The 15,697-nt window shown below is 48.4% G+C and overlaps 1 protein-coding gene across 1 annotated transcript in view; it reads left to right on the top strand.

Moving 5' to 3' along the window:
- The first annotated feature begins 1,328 nt into the window (after positions 1-1,328).
- Positions 1,329-15,697, top strand: part of PSMD8 (proteasome 26S subunit, non-ATPase 8) — a 45,968-nt gene continuing 31,599 nt past the window's right edge. Inside the window, 1 exon segment of the mRNA XM_033956794.1 lies at positions 1,329-1,959. Within this exon segment, the coding sequence (XP_033812685.1) occupies positions 1,651-1,959 (309 nt within the window). The 5' untranslated portion in view covers positions 1,329-1,650.

The following is a 15,697-nucleotide window of genomic DNA, read 5'->3' on the forward strand; positions in this document are numbered from 1 at the left end:
CTTTTACGATTGTAGTTCTCCCCCATTTTCCTATTGTTTGAAGTAGGTCTATACCGTCTTATCAGTGCTTTATTATGACAGTTGGATTTTATCCAGTATCCCAAGTTTTAATATGTTTTTATGTAAATTTTATATTGTACACCGCTTAGAAACCTGATTAAGCAGTTTAACAAATCTTTTAATAAACTTGATGTACAGAATATTGTTTCTTTTTATACTTTAATAAAATAAATTCAGTATAAAACTATTCGAGGCTTGTGTGGATGGGATCAGATGGTTTGCAGGGACGGGGGCCGAGTTCGCGGGGACGGGACAGGGCCCAAGCTTGTGGGGATGGGACTGGGGACTGAGCTTGCGGGGACGGGGACAAATTTTTCCCCATGTCATTCTCTAGTTGTAAGTTAGACAGGCCTAAAGATAGGGGGGCAAACCTTGGCCAAAATTAAAATATGGTCAACATACCAGTAAATAGCGAGTCTTAAAGAGTGCATGAATCAGAGGCCTGATAGAAATATTGAACAAGGAGAAAGTGCAGAGCCTTGTGGGAACCCACAGTTTAAAGAGAATGCACAGCTACTGTAGACATCTTCCCACTTAACAATGAAACTTCTATTAGAAAAAAAAACCCCTCAAGATAGCCAATTAAGTGCTATGTCTCTGATGCCAGTCAAATAATCTCAGAATGCACTTGTACGGCTGTTGAACACTCTTCCCTTAGAACTAAGGGAAACTGAAAGGTCATCTACTTAAAGATGCATTTTTTAATATAACCTGGAAGCTACTTAGCGTCGCTATTCTTAAAGAATCTAGCCTCTCTCTTCTAACCCTCCCAAACTGCTCTATCCTTGAATGTTCTTCTTTTCTCAACTATTGCAGTTCCTCCCCGACTACCCTCATGTTTCGGTATGTCTGGTAAGTACTGTAAGTCTGATGTTATGTTTATTAATTTTTATCCCTGTATAAGTTTTTGTATTTCGTCTAGAAATCTTTAATAGGTGATTATATCAAATGTTAATAAAACTTGAACTTGCTAGTGGGGCTGGGGCGCAGAAAAAGGGAGATGGTATGGGATTTCAAGTATTTTTGTCTCTTCCTTGTGCAGGGTTGTTAAGCAGAGGCCTGTCGTCTATGTCAAATGTTATTATGTTTTGTGACACTGCTGTACAGTCACGTTTCAACTGAGAGTCGAGGAAAAGCGAAAGCGCGGGCTCCCCGACGATCCCTTCCCGCCCCCGTCCTCACGCCACGTGCCTCCTCGCGTCTGCGCTCGCGGCGATAACGGTCGCTCTCACCACCATCTTCCTAAAGGGAAAGAGAAAGTGACAGAAACCCTCGAACACGGCGGCCATGTTGAATAGGGGCAAGGCCGGACCGTTGGATCTGATTGCAAACGGTTTTTAAATTGTTTTTAAGTATGCATACTTTAAAAAAAAAAAAGAGCGCGTTATTCTACTTGGCTTGTTTCCTCTTTGTGTCCCTTTCTAACATCGCTTCGTGGGTATCCGTGAAATAAGTGTTTTATTCAAATAAAGATCCATCATAGCATCGAATTCTTAACACTTCGATATCGTGATTAACGCTATATGTAGCTTTCTTTTGAAGGCACGTTGTTAGACTGCTGGCTGTGACATATACGCTGGAGGCATCGTCATGGAGACGGACACCCCAAGCAGTAGCCGTGGGAAAGGCCGCCGCCAGCAGCGGCGTCGAGGGCGAGCGCGATGCCTGTCTAGTGACGTTGAGCCATTTCCGACGTCGTTTCGTGGTCGCGCACGGCGCCGCGCTGCCGATTCATTGTCGGCCGTGGCCTCCTCAGCGGATATGGCTTCTTTGGTGAATGGGGCTGATGCTGCTGCTGTGCTCCGTCAAGCCGCCACCATGTACGAACAGCTCAAGGCCGAGTGGAACAAGAAAAATCCGAACCTGAGCAAATGCGGGGACGCGCTGGGCAAACTGAAGGTGAGGCTTGAATGTCTTTTAGGTTCTTCACTTCTTCCCTCATGGTAGTGGGGAGAGGGAAATAGCTAGTGCACATGAATGCATCCCCCCCCCCCTTACATCGAGTTACAAAACCTGCTTAGATCGGGCCGTATATCAACTTTGAATAAACATATTGGAAAAAAAGTGAGCTAAATCCAAATACCCTCTGGAGTCAGGGATTTACAGTGTTCTCATCCTCCGGGGGACTAGGGAGACTTTTACTCCTTAAGACCCTCTCATTCTACGATTTATGGCCATCAAGCCCAGTATCCTATTTCATCCAGGTTCAAATACTCAAGACTGCAAAAGAGTAAAGCAGATTTTTTGGTTTTATCTTTTACCTAGTGGACAGCTTACTATTTATGTACCCTTTCTTGCATACTCTGTTTAGGACGTTTTTTTATTTTTATATACATATAGCTGGGGAAGAGATATTTGGGCCTTTTTTTTTTTTAACTATTGGATTAGCAAGCTTACTCATTTTGCAGAATCACGTTTTCCTTTTGGCATTTTATGCTGTTTTATGCCCTGAAACATATTTCCAGATCCCAAAATACTTAATCCTTGAAGAGCCTGAACCTAGGACCATAACACACAACTTTTCAAAATTATTGGGTGTGCTAAACTCAGTGGAAATTACCCCTCCCTGAACACAGTCATTGAGTTTCCTCAATATTAGGGTGCTCAAGCGCCTGCAGTGCTCCCAGAGCTAGCACCTATGCCTGGAGAATATCATAAGAATTGCCATACTGGGATGGGCCGAAGGTGTATCAAGCCCAGTATCCTGTCTTCAACAGTTGCCTATCCAGGTCCTAAATACCTTGCTAGATCCCAAATAATAAACAGATTTTATGCAGATGTGGTTCCTTATGATATTGTGAGTTGTCCTAGGCTGTTAGTAAATTTAATGACAGTTAGCAATCCTTTGGCCATCCCGCTCCTTTCCTTTGTAGTGATTTCTTCTTCACTAGCATCCTTGAGTGCTCGTCTTATCCTCACTGGTTTACTTATTATTTAGTACTGGGCTTTATATCAATGTTCGAGATAATAATACATTGATAGTAGTGACAGAGAAGAATAATCATATGGTGATTTTCCTTTACAGCAAGATGTAAAAGTAATTAGGTTGTTTTATCCAGTATACTGCCTGTGAATAGAGAACTATAACTAAGAAAGATATGGAGTGATAGTCCCATGTTTCGGGCCAAGAAGCAAACTGAAGAGGAGAGATAGTACCCCTTTTTCCAGTTCTAAATGACATTACCTATATACTGAATGGTATAAGTTTATTTCCATCACAACTGTAGCATAGAAGGAAGAATCATTATCCCAGGACAAGCAGGCAGCATATTCTTAACGCATGGGTGACGTTACCGACGGAGCCCCGGTACGGACACTTTTAACTAGAAAGTTCTAGTTGGCCACATGCGCGAGTGCCTTCCTGCCCGACGGAGGAGTGCGTGGTCCCCAGTTTCTTCGTTTCCGCGGAGCGAAGAAGACGCATGTGTTTTCAACAGCCGTTGAAAAACAAATTTTTGCCTTCCCGCTCGCGTATTTTCTAATTTTTTTTCTATTTTCTCCTTCGGATTATCTTTATTTTACTTTAAAAAAAAAAACTCATTGAGTTTTCATTATTTTTCAACCCAGCCCCGGCGGGGCCTGTTGCCACCATACAAGCCTCCAGTTTCGATTTTGCGGAGGCCGTCTTTCCCTTCATGCCCCCTCAACCGGGCTTTAAGAAGTGCCAGCGGTGTGCACGCCCGATCTCTCTCACCGACCCACACAATTGGTGCCTACAGTGCCTGGGTCTGGAGCATCGGGCTGACACCTGCACCCGCTGTGTTACTCTTAAAAAGCGCACATTGAAAAATAGGCAGATCCAACAAAATATTCTTTTCGGCACCGGATCTGCCATGGAATCTGCCGCGACGTCGACAGCACCCCAAAAGTCGGCACCGACTACTTCGACGCCACCAGATCCTTCTTCGGGGTCGCTGGCCCCAGGTAAGCCGGCTAAGAAGCCTTCCACTTCCCTTGAGCACCCTCCTGCCACGGTTGCGACACCGGCAACCCCAGCACCGCACCGACCCCGCAAACGCTCCACTCCGATATCGGTGAGTGCCTCGTCATCAGCCTCCTCATCGCTGGAGCGTAGAGCGGCACCTATGGTACTGAAAAAGAAAAAAGCGGTACCGGTGCCCCCTCTGGACGACCGCATTGCGGCCATACTCCAAACACAGTTACAGGAGCAGCTGCAGCAACAACTCCAACAACTCTTGCCGACGTTGCTGGCACAGCACCTTCCGGTACAGGACCGGTCCGAGCCTCGCACTGTCCCATCGGTGTCGACCCCCTCGGTACCGCTCAACACTTCCATGCCGGTCCTCTCGGCTGAACCACATCTCTCCCAACCTGCGGTACAGACCCGCTCCGATACCGCTCCTTCTCGGTACCACGAACGACACCGGTCTTCTTCTCCCGGTACCGCCTCTATACGCTCCGGCAAGTCTCTCTCTAAGACCCTCCACACCGATGTCCCGCCGTGCGCACCCCGACATCAGGGACCCAGACTTATGGGAAGATTCCCCACACGGTACCGAGGAAGACGCTTCATCGACGGACGAGGAACCCTCGGTGGCTGATACCGTTTCAAAACCTGAACAGTCCTTGTTCACCAAATTCCTCAGGGAGATGTCAGCTGCTCTTTCTATTCCCTTAGAGTCCGACTCTAAAAAGTCACAGGCCTTTCTCGATGCCCTAGACTTTGAGCAACCTCCCAAAGAATTCCTCAAGTTACCCGTACATGACATCCTACGGGAAACTTTTTATAAGAACTGGGAGAACCCCCTCACTGTCCCTGGGGCCCCTCGCAAATTGGATATCTTGTACCGGGTCATTCCCATCCCAGGGTTTGACAAGCCGCATAGAGAGAGTAGAGAGGGACAGATTCTTCAAACTTTCGAAAAATAAGAGAACAAGAGGGTATTCGGAAAAGTTGAAAGGGGACAGATTCAAAACAAATGCTAGGAAGTTCTTCTTTACCCAACGTGTGGTGGACACCTGGAATGCGCTTCCAGAGGACGTTATAAGGCAGAGTACGGTACTGGGGTTCAAGAAAGGATTGGACAAATTCCTACTGGAAATGGGGATAGAGGGGTATAGATAGAAGATTACTGCACAGGTCCTGGACCTGTTGGGCCGCCGCGTGAGCGGACTGCTGGGCACGATGGACCTCGGGTCTGACCCAGCAGAGGCATTTCTTATGTTCTTATGTTCTTATAATTGCCCCATGAATCTCTCCTGGTGGAGTCCACCTTAAAGAAAACTCAGGGCTCCAGTGTCTATGCCTCCACCCCTCCTGGCAGAGAGGGAAAAACTATGGATAAGTTTGGCAAGCGCCTTTTCCAGAATGCAATGCTGGCCAACAGGGCAAATAATTACTCCTTTCACTTCTCCTTCTACATGAAGTATCTAGTGCAACAACTCTCCTCCTTACAAAAATACATTCCTGAACGTAAGGTCCCTCTTTTTCAACAACAAATTTCCAATCTGTTCCAACTCCGGAAATTCATGGTGCGCTCTATTTATGACTCATTTGAGCTGACCTCTCAAGCATCTGCCATGGCTGTTGCCATGCGGCGTCTGGCATGGCTGAGAGTTTCTGACCTCGATATTAACCACCAAGACCGCCTGGCTAACGCACCTTGCATTAGTGATGAACTCTTCGGGGAGTCCCTGGACTCAACAACCCAGAAACTCTCGGCTCACGAGACCAGGTGGGATACTCTGGTAAAACCTAAAAATAAGACTCCACCTGCTCGCGCCTACAGACAGCAGTCTTCCTACCAACGCAGGTTCTCGGCCAGACCTCTCAACCAGCCTCAACAGCAGCCGCGCCAACCTCGGCAACAGCATCAAACTCAGGCTCGCTCTCAGTCTCACCAACCTACCAAGCCTCTACCTCCGTCAAAACCATCTCAGCCCTTTTGACTTTTTTCTCCAGGGCATAGCCAGTCTCCCTCCATCATTGCCTCTTCCTCAGCCTATCGGAGGTCGCCTCCAACTCTTCCTCAGCCGTTGGGAGGTCATCACATCAGACCAATGGGTCCTCAACATCATTCGCCACGGCTACTCTCTCAACTTCCAGACTCTTCCACCAGACAATCCTCCCATAGAGTCTGCTTCTCACTCCTCCCAATCCCTCCTCCTCCTGAGGGAGGTCCAATCCCTCCTTCTTCTCAATGCCATCGAAGAGGTCCCCTCAGACCAAAGGGGTCAGGGATTCTACTCCCGCTACTTCCTGGTTCCCAAGAAGACAGGAGACCTCCGTCCCATCCTTGATCTCCGGGATCTCAACAAGTGTCTGGTCAAGGAAAAGTTCAGAATGCTCTCCCTTGCCACGCTTTACCCTCTTCTCTCTCAACACGACTGGCTATGTTCCCTAGACCTCAAAGAGGCCTACACTCACATCCCAATCAATCCGACTTCACATCGCTATCTACGGTTTCAGATACAGCACCATCATTATCAGTACAAAGTGCTACCCTTTGGCCTCGCATCATCACCCAGGGTGTTCACCAAGTGCCTTATTGTGGTGGCGGCCTTCCTCAGGTCTCACGACCTCCAGGTGTTCCCCTACTTGGACGATTGGTTGGTGAAAGCACCTACGTTTCCGCTTGTGCTACAAGCCACTCAACACACCATCTCGTTCCTCCATCTCCTGGGGTTCGAGATCAACTACCCCAAGTCGCACCTGCTTCCCACATAGCGACTTCAGTTCATTGGTGCAGTTCTCGACACCACTTTGATGAGGGCGTTCCTCCCCTCCGACTGTCAACGGACCCTGCTCCATCTCTGTCGTCAGGTGCTCCTTCATCACGCCATCTCAGCTCGGCAGCTGATGGTCCTCCTAGGCCACATGGCCTCGACGGTCCATGTGCTTCCTCTGGCGCGACTCCACCTCAGTTCACCTCAGTGGACTCTAGCCAACCAATGGTCACAGACTACGGATCCTCTTTCTCATCCCATCTCTGTGACATCGTCTCTTCAGCAATCTCTTCAATGGTGGTTGAACTCCTCCAATCTTTCCAGGGGTCTACTCTTTCATCTATCCCCTCACTCCATGATCATAACCACAGATGCCTCCCCCTATGCATGGGGAGCTCACCTGGGAGATCTTCGCACCCAGGGACTCTGGACCCATCAGGAGCGTCAGCATCACATCAACTTCCTGGAACTCAGGGCCATGTTCTATGCTCTCAAGGCCTTCCAGCACCTTCTCTACCCTCAGGTTCCTCTCCTGTGCACAGACAACCAAGTCGCCATGTATTACATAAACAAGCAAGGCGGCACCGGATCTCCCCTCCTCTGTCAGGAGGCCATCCGCATCTGGACCTGGGCCACGGCCCACAGTCTCTTCCTCAAGGCTGTCTATGTCCAGGGCGAACAGAACTCCCTGGCCGACAATCTCAGCCGCATCCTTCAACCTCACAAGTGGATTCTGGATCCTCCCACACTCCGCTCCATCTTTGCTCGCTGGGGCACTCCTGAGGTGGACCTCTTTGCAGCTCCTCACAACCATCAGTTGCCCCAGTTCTGTTCCAGACTCTTCTCTCCTCATCGTCTGGCCCCGGATGCATTCCTGCTCGACTGGACGGATCGGTTCCTCTATGCCTTTCCTCCACTGCCTCTGATGTTGCGGACGTTATTCAAACTCCGCAGGGACAGAGCCACCGTGATTCTCATCGCTCCTCGGTGGCCTCACCAACACTGGTTCTCCCTCCTGCTCCAGCTCAGATCCAGGGAGTCCATTCCTCTTCCTGTTTTTCCTACTCTACTTACACAGCAGCATCAGTCTCTACTACATCCCAATCTGTTCTCGCTTCACCTGACAGCTTGGTTTCTCTCGGGCTGACCTCTCCAGAGAATCTGTCTCAGCCTGTCCGTCGCATTTTGGATGCCTCCAGGAAACCGGCCACCCTCCAATGTTACCATCAGAAGTGGACCAGGTTCTCCTCTTGGTGTCTGCTGCATCACCACGATCCCACCTCATTGGCGGTGGAAACTGTACTGGACTATTTGCTCTCTCTATCCGATGCTGGCCTCAAGTCCACCTCAATCAGAGTCCACCTCAGTGCCATCACTGCGTTTCATGAGCCTATCCTCGGAAAACCACTTACGGCTCATCCCCTGGTTTCCCGGTTCATGAGAGGCCTCTTCAATGTCAAACCACCTCTGAAGCCTCCTCCAGTCGTCTGGGACCTGAATGTGGTTTTATCAGCTCTCATGAAACCTCCGTTTGAGCCTCTTGCCACTACTTCACTCAAATTTCTGACATGGAAGGTGCTTTTCCTCATTGCCATCACCTCTGCCAGGAGGGTTAGTGAGCTGCATGCACTGGTTGCCGACCCACCTTTCACTGATTTTCACCATGACAAAGTGGTTCTGCGTACCCATCCTAAATTCCTTCCCAAGGTGGTCTCGGAATTTCACCTCAACCAGTCCATTGTGTTACCTGTCTTTTTCCCTAAGCCCCATTCTCATCCTGGGGAACAGGCGTTACACACGCTGGACTGTAAGCGTGCCCTTGCATACTACCTTGACCGTACCAGGGCTCACCGCTCGTCCCCTCAGCTCTTTCTGTCCTTCGACCCTAACCGTCTAGGTCGTCCTGTCTCTAAACGGACGCTTTCCAACTGGCTTGCTGCCTGCATTGCGTTCTGTTATGCTCGGGCCGGTCTCTCACTGGAAGGTGCTGTCACGGCCCACAGGGTCAGAGCTATGGCTGCTTCTGTGGCTTTCCTCCGCTCCACGCCCATCGAGGAGATCTGCAAGGCTGCCACTTGGTCCTCAGTTCACATGTTCACTACTCACTATTGTCTGGATGCCTTCTCCAGATGGGATGGATACGTCGGCCAATCTGTGTTACAAAATTTATTTTCCTAATGGCCAACCATCCCTCCTCCCTCTCTGTTTGCTTGAAGGTCACCCATGCGTTAAGAATATGCTGCCTGCTTGTCCTGGGATAAAGCACAGTTACTTACCGTAACAGGTGTTATCCAGGGACAGCAGGCAGATATTCTTACGTCCCACCCACCTCCCCGGGTTGGCTTCTTAGCTGGCTTATCTTAACTGGGGACCTCGCACTCCTCCGTCGGGCGGGAAGGCACTCGCGCATGCGCGGTGCGGCCAACTAGAACTTTCTAGTTAAAAGTGTCCGTACCGGGGCTCCATCGGTGACGTCACCCATGCGTTAAGAATATCTGCCTGCTGTCCCTGGATAACACCTGTTACGGTAAGTAACTGTGCTTACTCCACATCTCATTGTGATTCATGTGGAAAGAGACAGGTTCATAGTAATAGCTTTACTTCCCTGAGTTAAGATTGTCTGATTACATATCTTTCCAGGAGCATTCAGAAACGTGAAATAGGTTAAAAGAGAGAGGCAAGAAGGAAACGGGTAAATTGAAAGGTATCTAAACTTTGTTAGGGAGATGGATACTGTATTAGCAAATGGATCTGGTAAACTGGGAGCACAGACATTTATATAAATGGGTCTGTCTAGTAGGCTGCATGGAAGGAGGGGGCAAACAAGGGGGCCAGATGTTTAGGCAGCAGGGATTCAAAAACATATCCAGGATTGGTTTGTCATGTATTCCAGGCTCCCAATAATTTGTTGTTTTGGGGGATCAGGAGTACTGGAAAATGGTGGTGGTTGGTATTTTTTTTTGTTTTTTTTTTGTCAAGTGCATCCTTTCCCATCCTGTCCAAGGTGCAGTCCAGTCCCCTTCTATTGCCTCACTCTCCATCCAAAATGTTCATTTTCTCTCTAGTCACCTCTGCCCAAGCAAAGTGGTATTTTGCTTTCTCTTTCAGCCCTCTCTTTCTCAGGACTGGTGTAAGGGTATGAGGTGCCCTAGGCATAAATCCTCAAGCTTTGGTCCCCTCTATGTGATATTTTGACATTTCTGGTTTCCATCACCTTGATATCTTGATGAAATCTTTCCCTATACTCATAGCTGATGTTACCAAGATTGGGTGAGAAGAATTCAAGGTGAGAATGTAAGAAGTGCATTTTAAGTGACATTCTGGCACCCATTAGTCACAAGCTCCTCGTAAAGCTCAGCATAATTCTCTGATCTGTGATTACCAAGAAAATTCTGAACAGCCAGCACGAATGTTTCCCATGCTGCTGATTCAGCTGGGTTCAGCTTCTGTTTGAACGCATCATCAAAGATCAGTTCACGGATTTCAGGTCCAACAAAAACACCTTCTTTGATTTTGGCTTCACTTTTCTCGAAAGCAAATAAGAACATAAGAAGCGCCATCTCCGGAACAGACCCTAGGTCCATCAAGTCCGGCGATCCGCACACACGGAGGCCCCGCCAGGTGTACCCTGGCATAGTTTTGGTCCCCATATCGCTCCAAGCTTCTCGTAAAGAGAAGTGCATCTAGCCTACCCCTACCCATGTCACTTCATGCCACTCATAAGGAGATGTACATCTAACTTACCCTTAAATCCTAGAATGGTGGATTCCGCAATTACCTCTTCTGGGAGAGCATTCCAGGTGTCCACCACTCGTTGTGTGAAGCAGAACTTCCTGATATTTGTCTTGAACTTGTCCCCCCCTTAGCTTCAGCCCATGTCTTCTTGTCCGTGCCACATTGGACATTGTAAATAACGTTTTTTCTGCTCTATCTTGTCGATTCCTTTCAGTATTTTGAATGTCTCGATCATATCCCCTCGTAGTCTCCTTTTCTCAAGGGAGAACAACCCCAGTCTCTTAAGTCTTTCCTCGTAATCCAGGTTCTCCATACCTTTCACCAGCTTTGTTGCTCGTCTCAGCACCCTCTCTAGCAGTATGATATCCTTCTTTAGGTATGGAGACCAATGCTGGACGCAGTATTCCAAGTGTGGTCTGACCATCGCTTTATAAAGCGGCATTATGACTTTCTCCGATCTACTCGTGATCCCTTCTTTATCATGCCTAGCATTCTATTCGCGTTCTTCGCTGCCGCCGCACATTGCACCGACGGCTTCAGTGTCCTATCGATTAATACTCCCAGGTCCTTTTCCTGTTCAGATTTTCCCAGAGTTGCACCTGACATACTATACTTGTGTTCTTTATTTTTTCTGCCTAAGTGCATCACTTTGCATTTTTCTACATTAAACTTCATCTGCCATTTATCTGCCCAATTCTCCAATCGGCTCAAGTCACTCTGGAGTTCTTCACTGTCCTTCTGCGATTTGATGGCCCGGCATAGCTTTGTGTCATTTGCAAACTTGATGATCTCACTGGATGTTCCATCCTCTAGGTCAGGAGTGTCAAAGTCCCTCCTCGAGGGCCGGAATCCAGTCGGGTTTTCAGGATTTCCCCAATGAATATGCATTGAAAGCAGTGCATGCAAATAGATCTCATGCAGATTCATTGGGGAAATCCTGAAAACCCGACTGGATTCTGGCCCTCGAGGACCGACTTTGACACCTGTGCTCTAGGTCATTGATGAAGATATTAAATAAGATGGGCCCAAGTACCGAGCCCTGGGGCACACCGCTAGTCACATTTTCCCAGTCCGAGAACTTCCCATTTATGCCCACTCTCTGCCTTCTGTTCTCCAGCCATTTGCCTATCCATCTTAGTATATCTCCTTCTATTCCATGGCCCTGCAGTTTCCTGAGGAGTCTTACATGTGGAACTTTGTCGAACGCTTTCTGAAAATCCAAGTATATAATATCCACCGGTTCTCCATTATCAATTTGTCTGTTCACTGTCTCAAAAAATTGAAGTAGGTTCGTCAAGCATGACTTCCCTTTCCTGAATCCATGTTGGCTGGCTTTCATCAGGTCGTGTGTGTCTAGGTGCCGGGTTATGCTATCCTTGATCAGCGCCTCAACCATCTTCCCAGGGACTGACGTAAGACTCACAGGTCTATAGTTGCCCCGGTACTTCCTCTTGATCCTTTTTTGAATATCGGCGTGACGTTTGCTATCTTCCAGTCGTCTGGTATCTGCCCTGTTTTGATTGACAGATTGGCAAGTTTTTGGAATAGTTCTCCGATTTCCACTTTTAGCTCTTTCAAGACTCTCGGATGAATTCCATCCGGTCCAGGGGATTTGTCGCTTTTGAGTTTGTCGATCTGGCGGTATATCTGGTCCAAGTCCACGTCTACTGTGGTAAGGCTGTCCTCTGTTACTCCTTTGAACACTTTCACTGCTTCTGGAATTGTTGCAGTGTCTTCCTTTGTAAAGACAGACGCAAAGAATGAATTTAGTCTGTCTGCGATTTGTTTGTCTTCCTTGATGTACCCTTTCCTTCCCTGGTCATCCAGCGGTCCCACCGCCTCATTTGCGGGTTTTCTCCCTTTCACGTACTTGAAGAAGGGCTTGAAGTTTTTGGCCTCCTGCGCTATTTTCTCCTCATAGTCCTTTTTGGCATCCCTCACCGCCCTGTGACACTTCTTCTGATCACCCTTGTGTTTGTTCCAAGTTTCGATTGCTTTCGTGCATTTCCATGCTTTGAAGGAGTCCTTCTTTTCTTTTATGGCTTCCTTCACCTCTTTAGTAAGCCACACCGGCTCTCTTTTGCCTTTGGTTTTCTTTGCTTTGGATATCCTCGGACTGTAGAGGCTTTGTGCTTCCGTGATAGTATTTTTCAGAAGGGACCATGCCTGTTCTACCGTTTTGACTTTGCCCATTTTTTTTCTTGATCCGTTGTTTCACCATGGCTCTCATGCTATCATATCTTCCCCTTTTGAAGTTTAAAGTTGTGGTTGAGGTTTTGGTACTTTTCCCCTTCCCGACATCGAGTCTGAAGTTGATCATGTTGTGATTGCTTGTCCCCAGCGGGACCGTGACTTCTACTTCCTTTGCTGGCCCCGTAATGCCGTTTAGGACCAAGTCCAAGGTGACGTTTCCTCTTGTCGGCTCTCCCACCAATTGTTCCAGAAAGCAGTCCCCTAGCACTTCCAGGAACATTGCCTCCTTGCCACAATTTGAAATTCCCAGGTTCCAGTCTATTCCAGGAAAATTGAAATCCCCCAAGATTATGACATTACCTGTCTTACATTCGTGTTTAATTTCCTCTGTCATTTCCACGTCTGTTTCTTCCATTTGTCCTGGCGGTCGATAGTAAAGGCCAATCTTTGTGTCAGCTCCGTTGTGTCTGGGAATCTTTATCCAGAGGGATTCCAGCTTCTCTTTCTCTTCTGTCATAGTCTCTCTCACAGATTCTATTTCTTCAAGAACATATAGTGCAACACCTCCACCTTTCTGCCCTACTCTATCTCTTCTGTACAGTTTGTATCCCTGAAGTACTGTATCCCATTTGTTTTCGTCATTCCACCAGGTTTCTGTTATGCCAATGATTTCCAGTTCTTCGTTCTTTGCTATTGCTTCTAATTCTCCCATTTTGTTTCTCAAACTTCTAGCGTTCGTATACATACATTTGAGTTCCCTTTGTGTTGCCTTCTTAGACTCCTTAAGCTTAGCAGTCTCCCCTGGTTCCTTCACGGTATCCTTCCTTGCTCCTGTATTGTCTCTCTTAAATGCTTTGTGGTCGTCCCCTCCTGTGTCTGAGTAGTTGTCCATAGTTCCTTCTATGGGACATCCTGTCGCCCGGACCATCGACTGGTGGTCGACTGTCGGCTTTCCCCTGACCTTTAGTTTAAAGCCTTCTCGATGGCCTTCTTGAAGTTGCCTGCCAATATTCTTGCTCCTTCCTCGTTGAGGTGCAGTCCGTCCTTCCTGTAGTACTTGCTTCTTTTCCAGAACGTTGTCCAGTTGCGCACGAAGTCAAAGCCTTCCTCTTCGCACCATCTTCTCATCCAGGCGTTGATCGCTTGCAGTTCCCCTTGCCTCCTTCCATCCTCTCTTGGTACCGGGAGGATCTCGGAGAAGGCCACCTTCACCTCCCTGATCTTCAGTATTCTTCCGAGTGAGCGGAGCTGACCCTTCATTTCTTCCCTGTCATACTTCTGTCCGCTCACATCGTTGGTTCCCACGTGGATAAGCACAGCAGTGTCCTCTCCCCCTGCGCTGTCTATGATCCTGGAGATCCTGTTGGCCACATCCTTCACTCTTGCTCCTGGCAGGCAGGTGACGATTCTATCCTCTCTCCCTCCTGCGGTGTAGCTGTCCACATGCCGTATGATGGAGTCTCCCACGATGATCCCCATCTTCTTTATTCGGTGGTTCCTTGGGGGTCGTAGGTCTACATCCATGGTATAGGGCCGATCTTCTTCTTCCTGCGATACTCCTGAAGACGTTTTCTGCTCTTCAGGTGGGGGGGTGTCCTCCTGCAGTCTCCCTCTTACTCCTGGTGTGTGATTGCCCCTTGTCTCCGCTTCCTTTTCGCCAGAATTTGCAGGGATGTCTTCTCTTCTCTCATCCAGGCCTTCTTCCAGAGTTGTTCGGGTACTGTTCTCCACATGCTGCTGGTGTGCTTCCTCGATGTATCTTTCTAGTTCCTTGACCTCTTCGTTTGGACTGAACTGGACTAGAAGCTTCTCCTGTTCACGTATTTCCTCTTCAAAGGTGAGGAGTTCTTTTAGATTCAGCACTGTCTCCTCTAGTAGCCGGACTTGCCGTTTCAAGCTATCCAGCTCCATGCAGCGACTGCAAATGTATGCCCTAGTCCCCGAAGGGAGGTAGTCATACATATTGCAGCCGGTGCAGAAGACTGGAAAGCTCACCTTCTGGCTTCCCTGGGCATCCATCTCTTGTCCCCCTTCTGAGTTGTTTGGGCAAATTGGTTATGGACCTTCTGTCTCTGTCGTCTGGATGTTTTCTGGCTTCCTTTTTGTGAGTCTGCTAGTGTTACTGTTTGATCTCAGTCCGCTAGTGTTACTGTGTTAGCACCTGTGAGTGCCTTTTCCCCCTCTGGGTGTGTAGTATGTGAGGGAGTGTGTGCCCTGCTGTGTGACTAGATAAAGATTGTGTTTTGTGGCTACCTTCCTGCTTGTAGTGAGTCTCCTGGCTTATGTCGGTTCTGATTTTGCTTATGTTATGGTGGTGGAGTCAGTGAGTACTCTGTTCTTCCTCTGTTTCCCCTCTAGGTATGTGGTATGTGAGGGAGTGTGCCCTACTGTGTAGCTAGCTAAAGTCTAGGATTTGTATCTACCTTCCTGCTTGGTGTGAGTTTGTTGGTGTTACTCCACTGGTGTCCGAGTTTCCTGGCTCCTTCAACGGCTCCTTTGCAAAGGCTAGCTTGCTAAGGCGAGCGCCTTAGTCGCTTACCTTCATCGCGCGCCGTTGGCTCCGCCCCTTTTAAGGCGGAGGTCTGACGTCGGAGGGGTGGGCGGAGCTACCTCTCGCCGCTACCCCTCGCTCTGCACTCTCTCTGCGCCCTCCTGGCTCTCCTCCTCTCCTAACCCCTGCCTTCCGAGTCTCTCTGTTGCCTCTCTCCCTCTGTGGCTGCTTGCAGGCAAGCTGGACTCGATCGGCGTTGGCTCCGCCCCTTTTAAGGCAGAGCTCTGAGGTCTGACGTCGGAGGGGTGGGAGGAGCTACCTCTCGCTGCTACCCCTCGCTCTGTACTACTTAGATGATGATAGTGCAGCAAATTGTCCACAACGAAAAACAAAAAAGAAAATCCAACACAATCTGCAGTGAGGAAAAGACACACAAACAAAAGAAACTGCAGACAAGCGTACAAGATGCAGGCTATGTTTATTATATCAATTGTTAATTGCGGTTAATATTACCACCTTTTTACAAACCAA

Source organism: Geotrypetes seraphini, chromosome 8 (assembly GCF_902459505.1).
Source record: "Geotrypetes seraphini chromosome 8, aGeoSer1.1, whole genome shotgun sequence".
In the NCBI taxonomy this organism is placed as follows: Eukaryota; Metazoa; Chordata; class Amphibia; order Gymnophiona; family Dermophiidae; genus Geotrypetes; species Geotrypetes seraphini.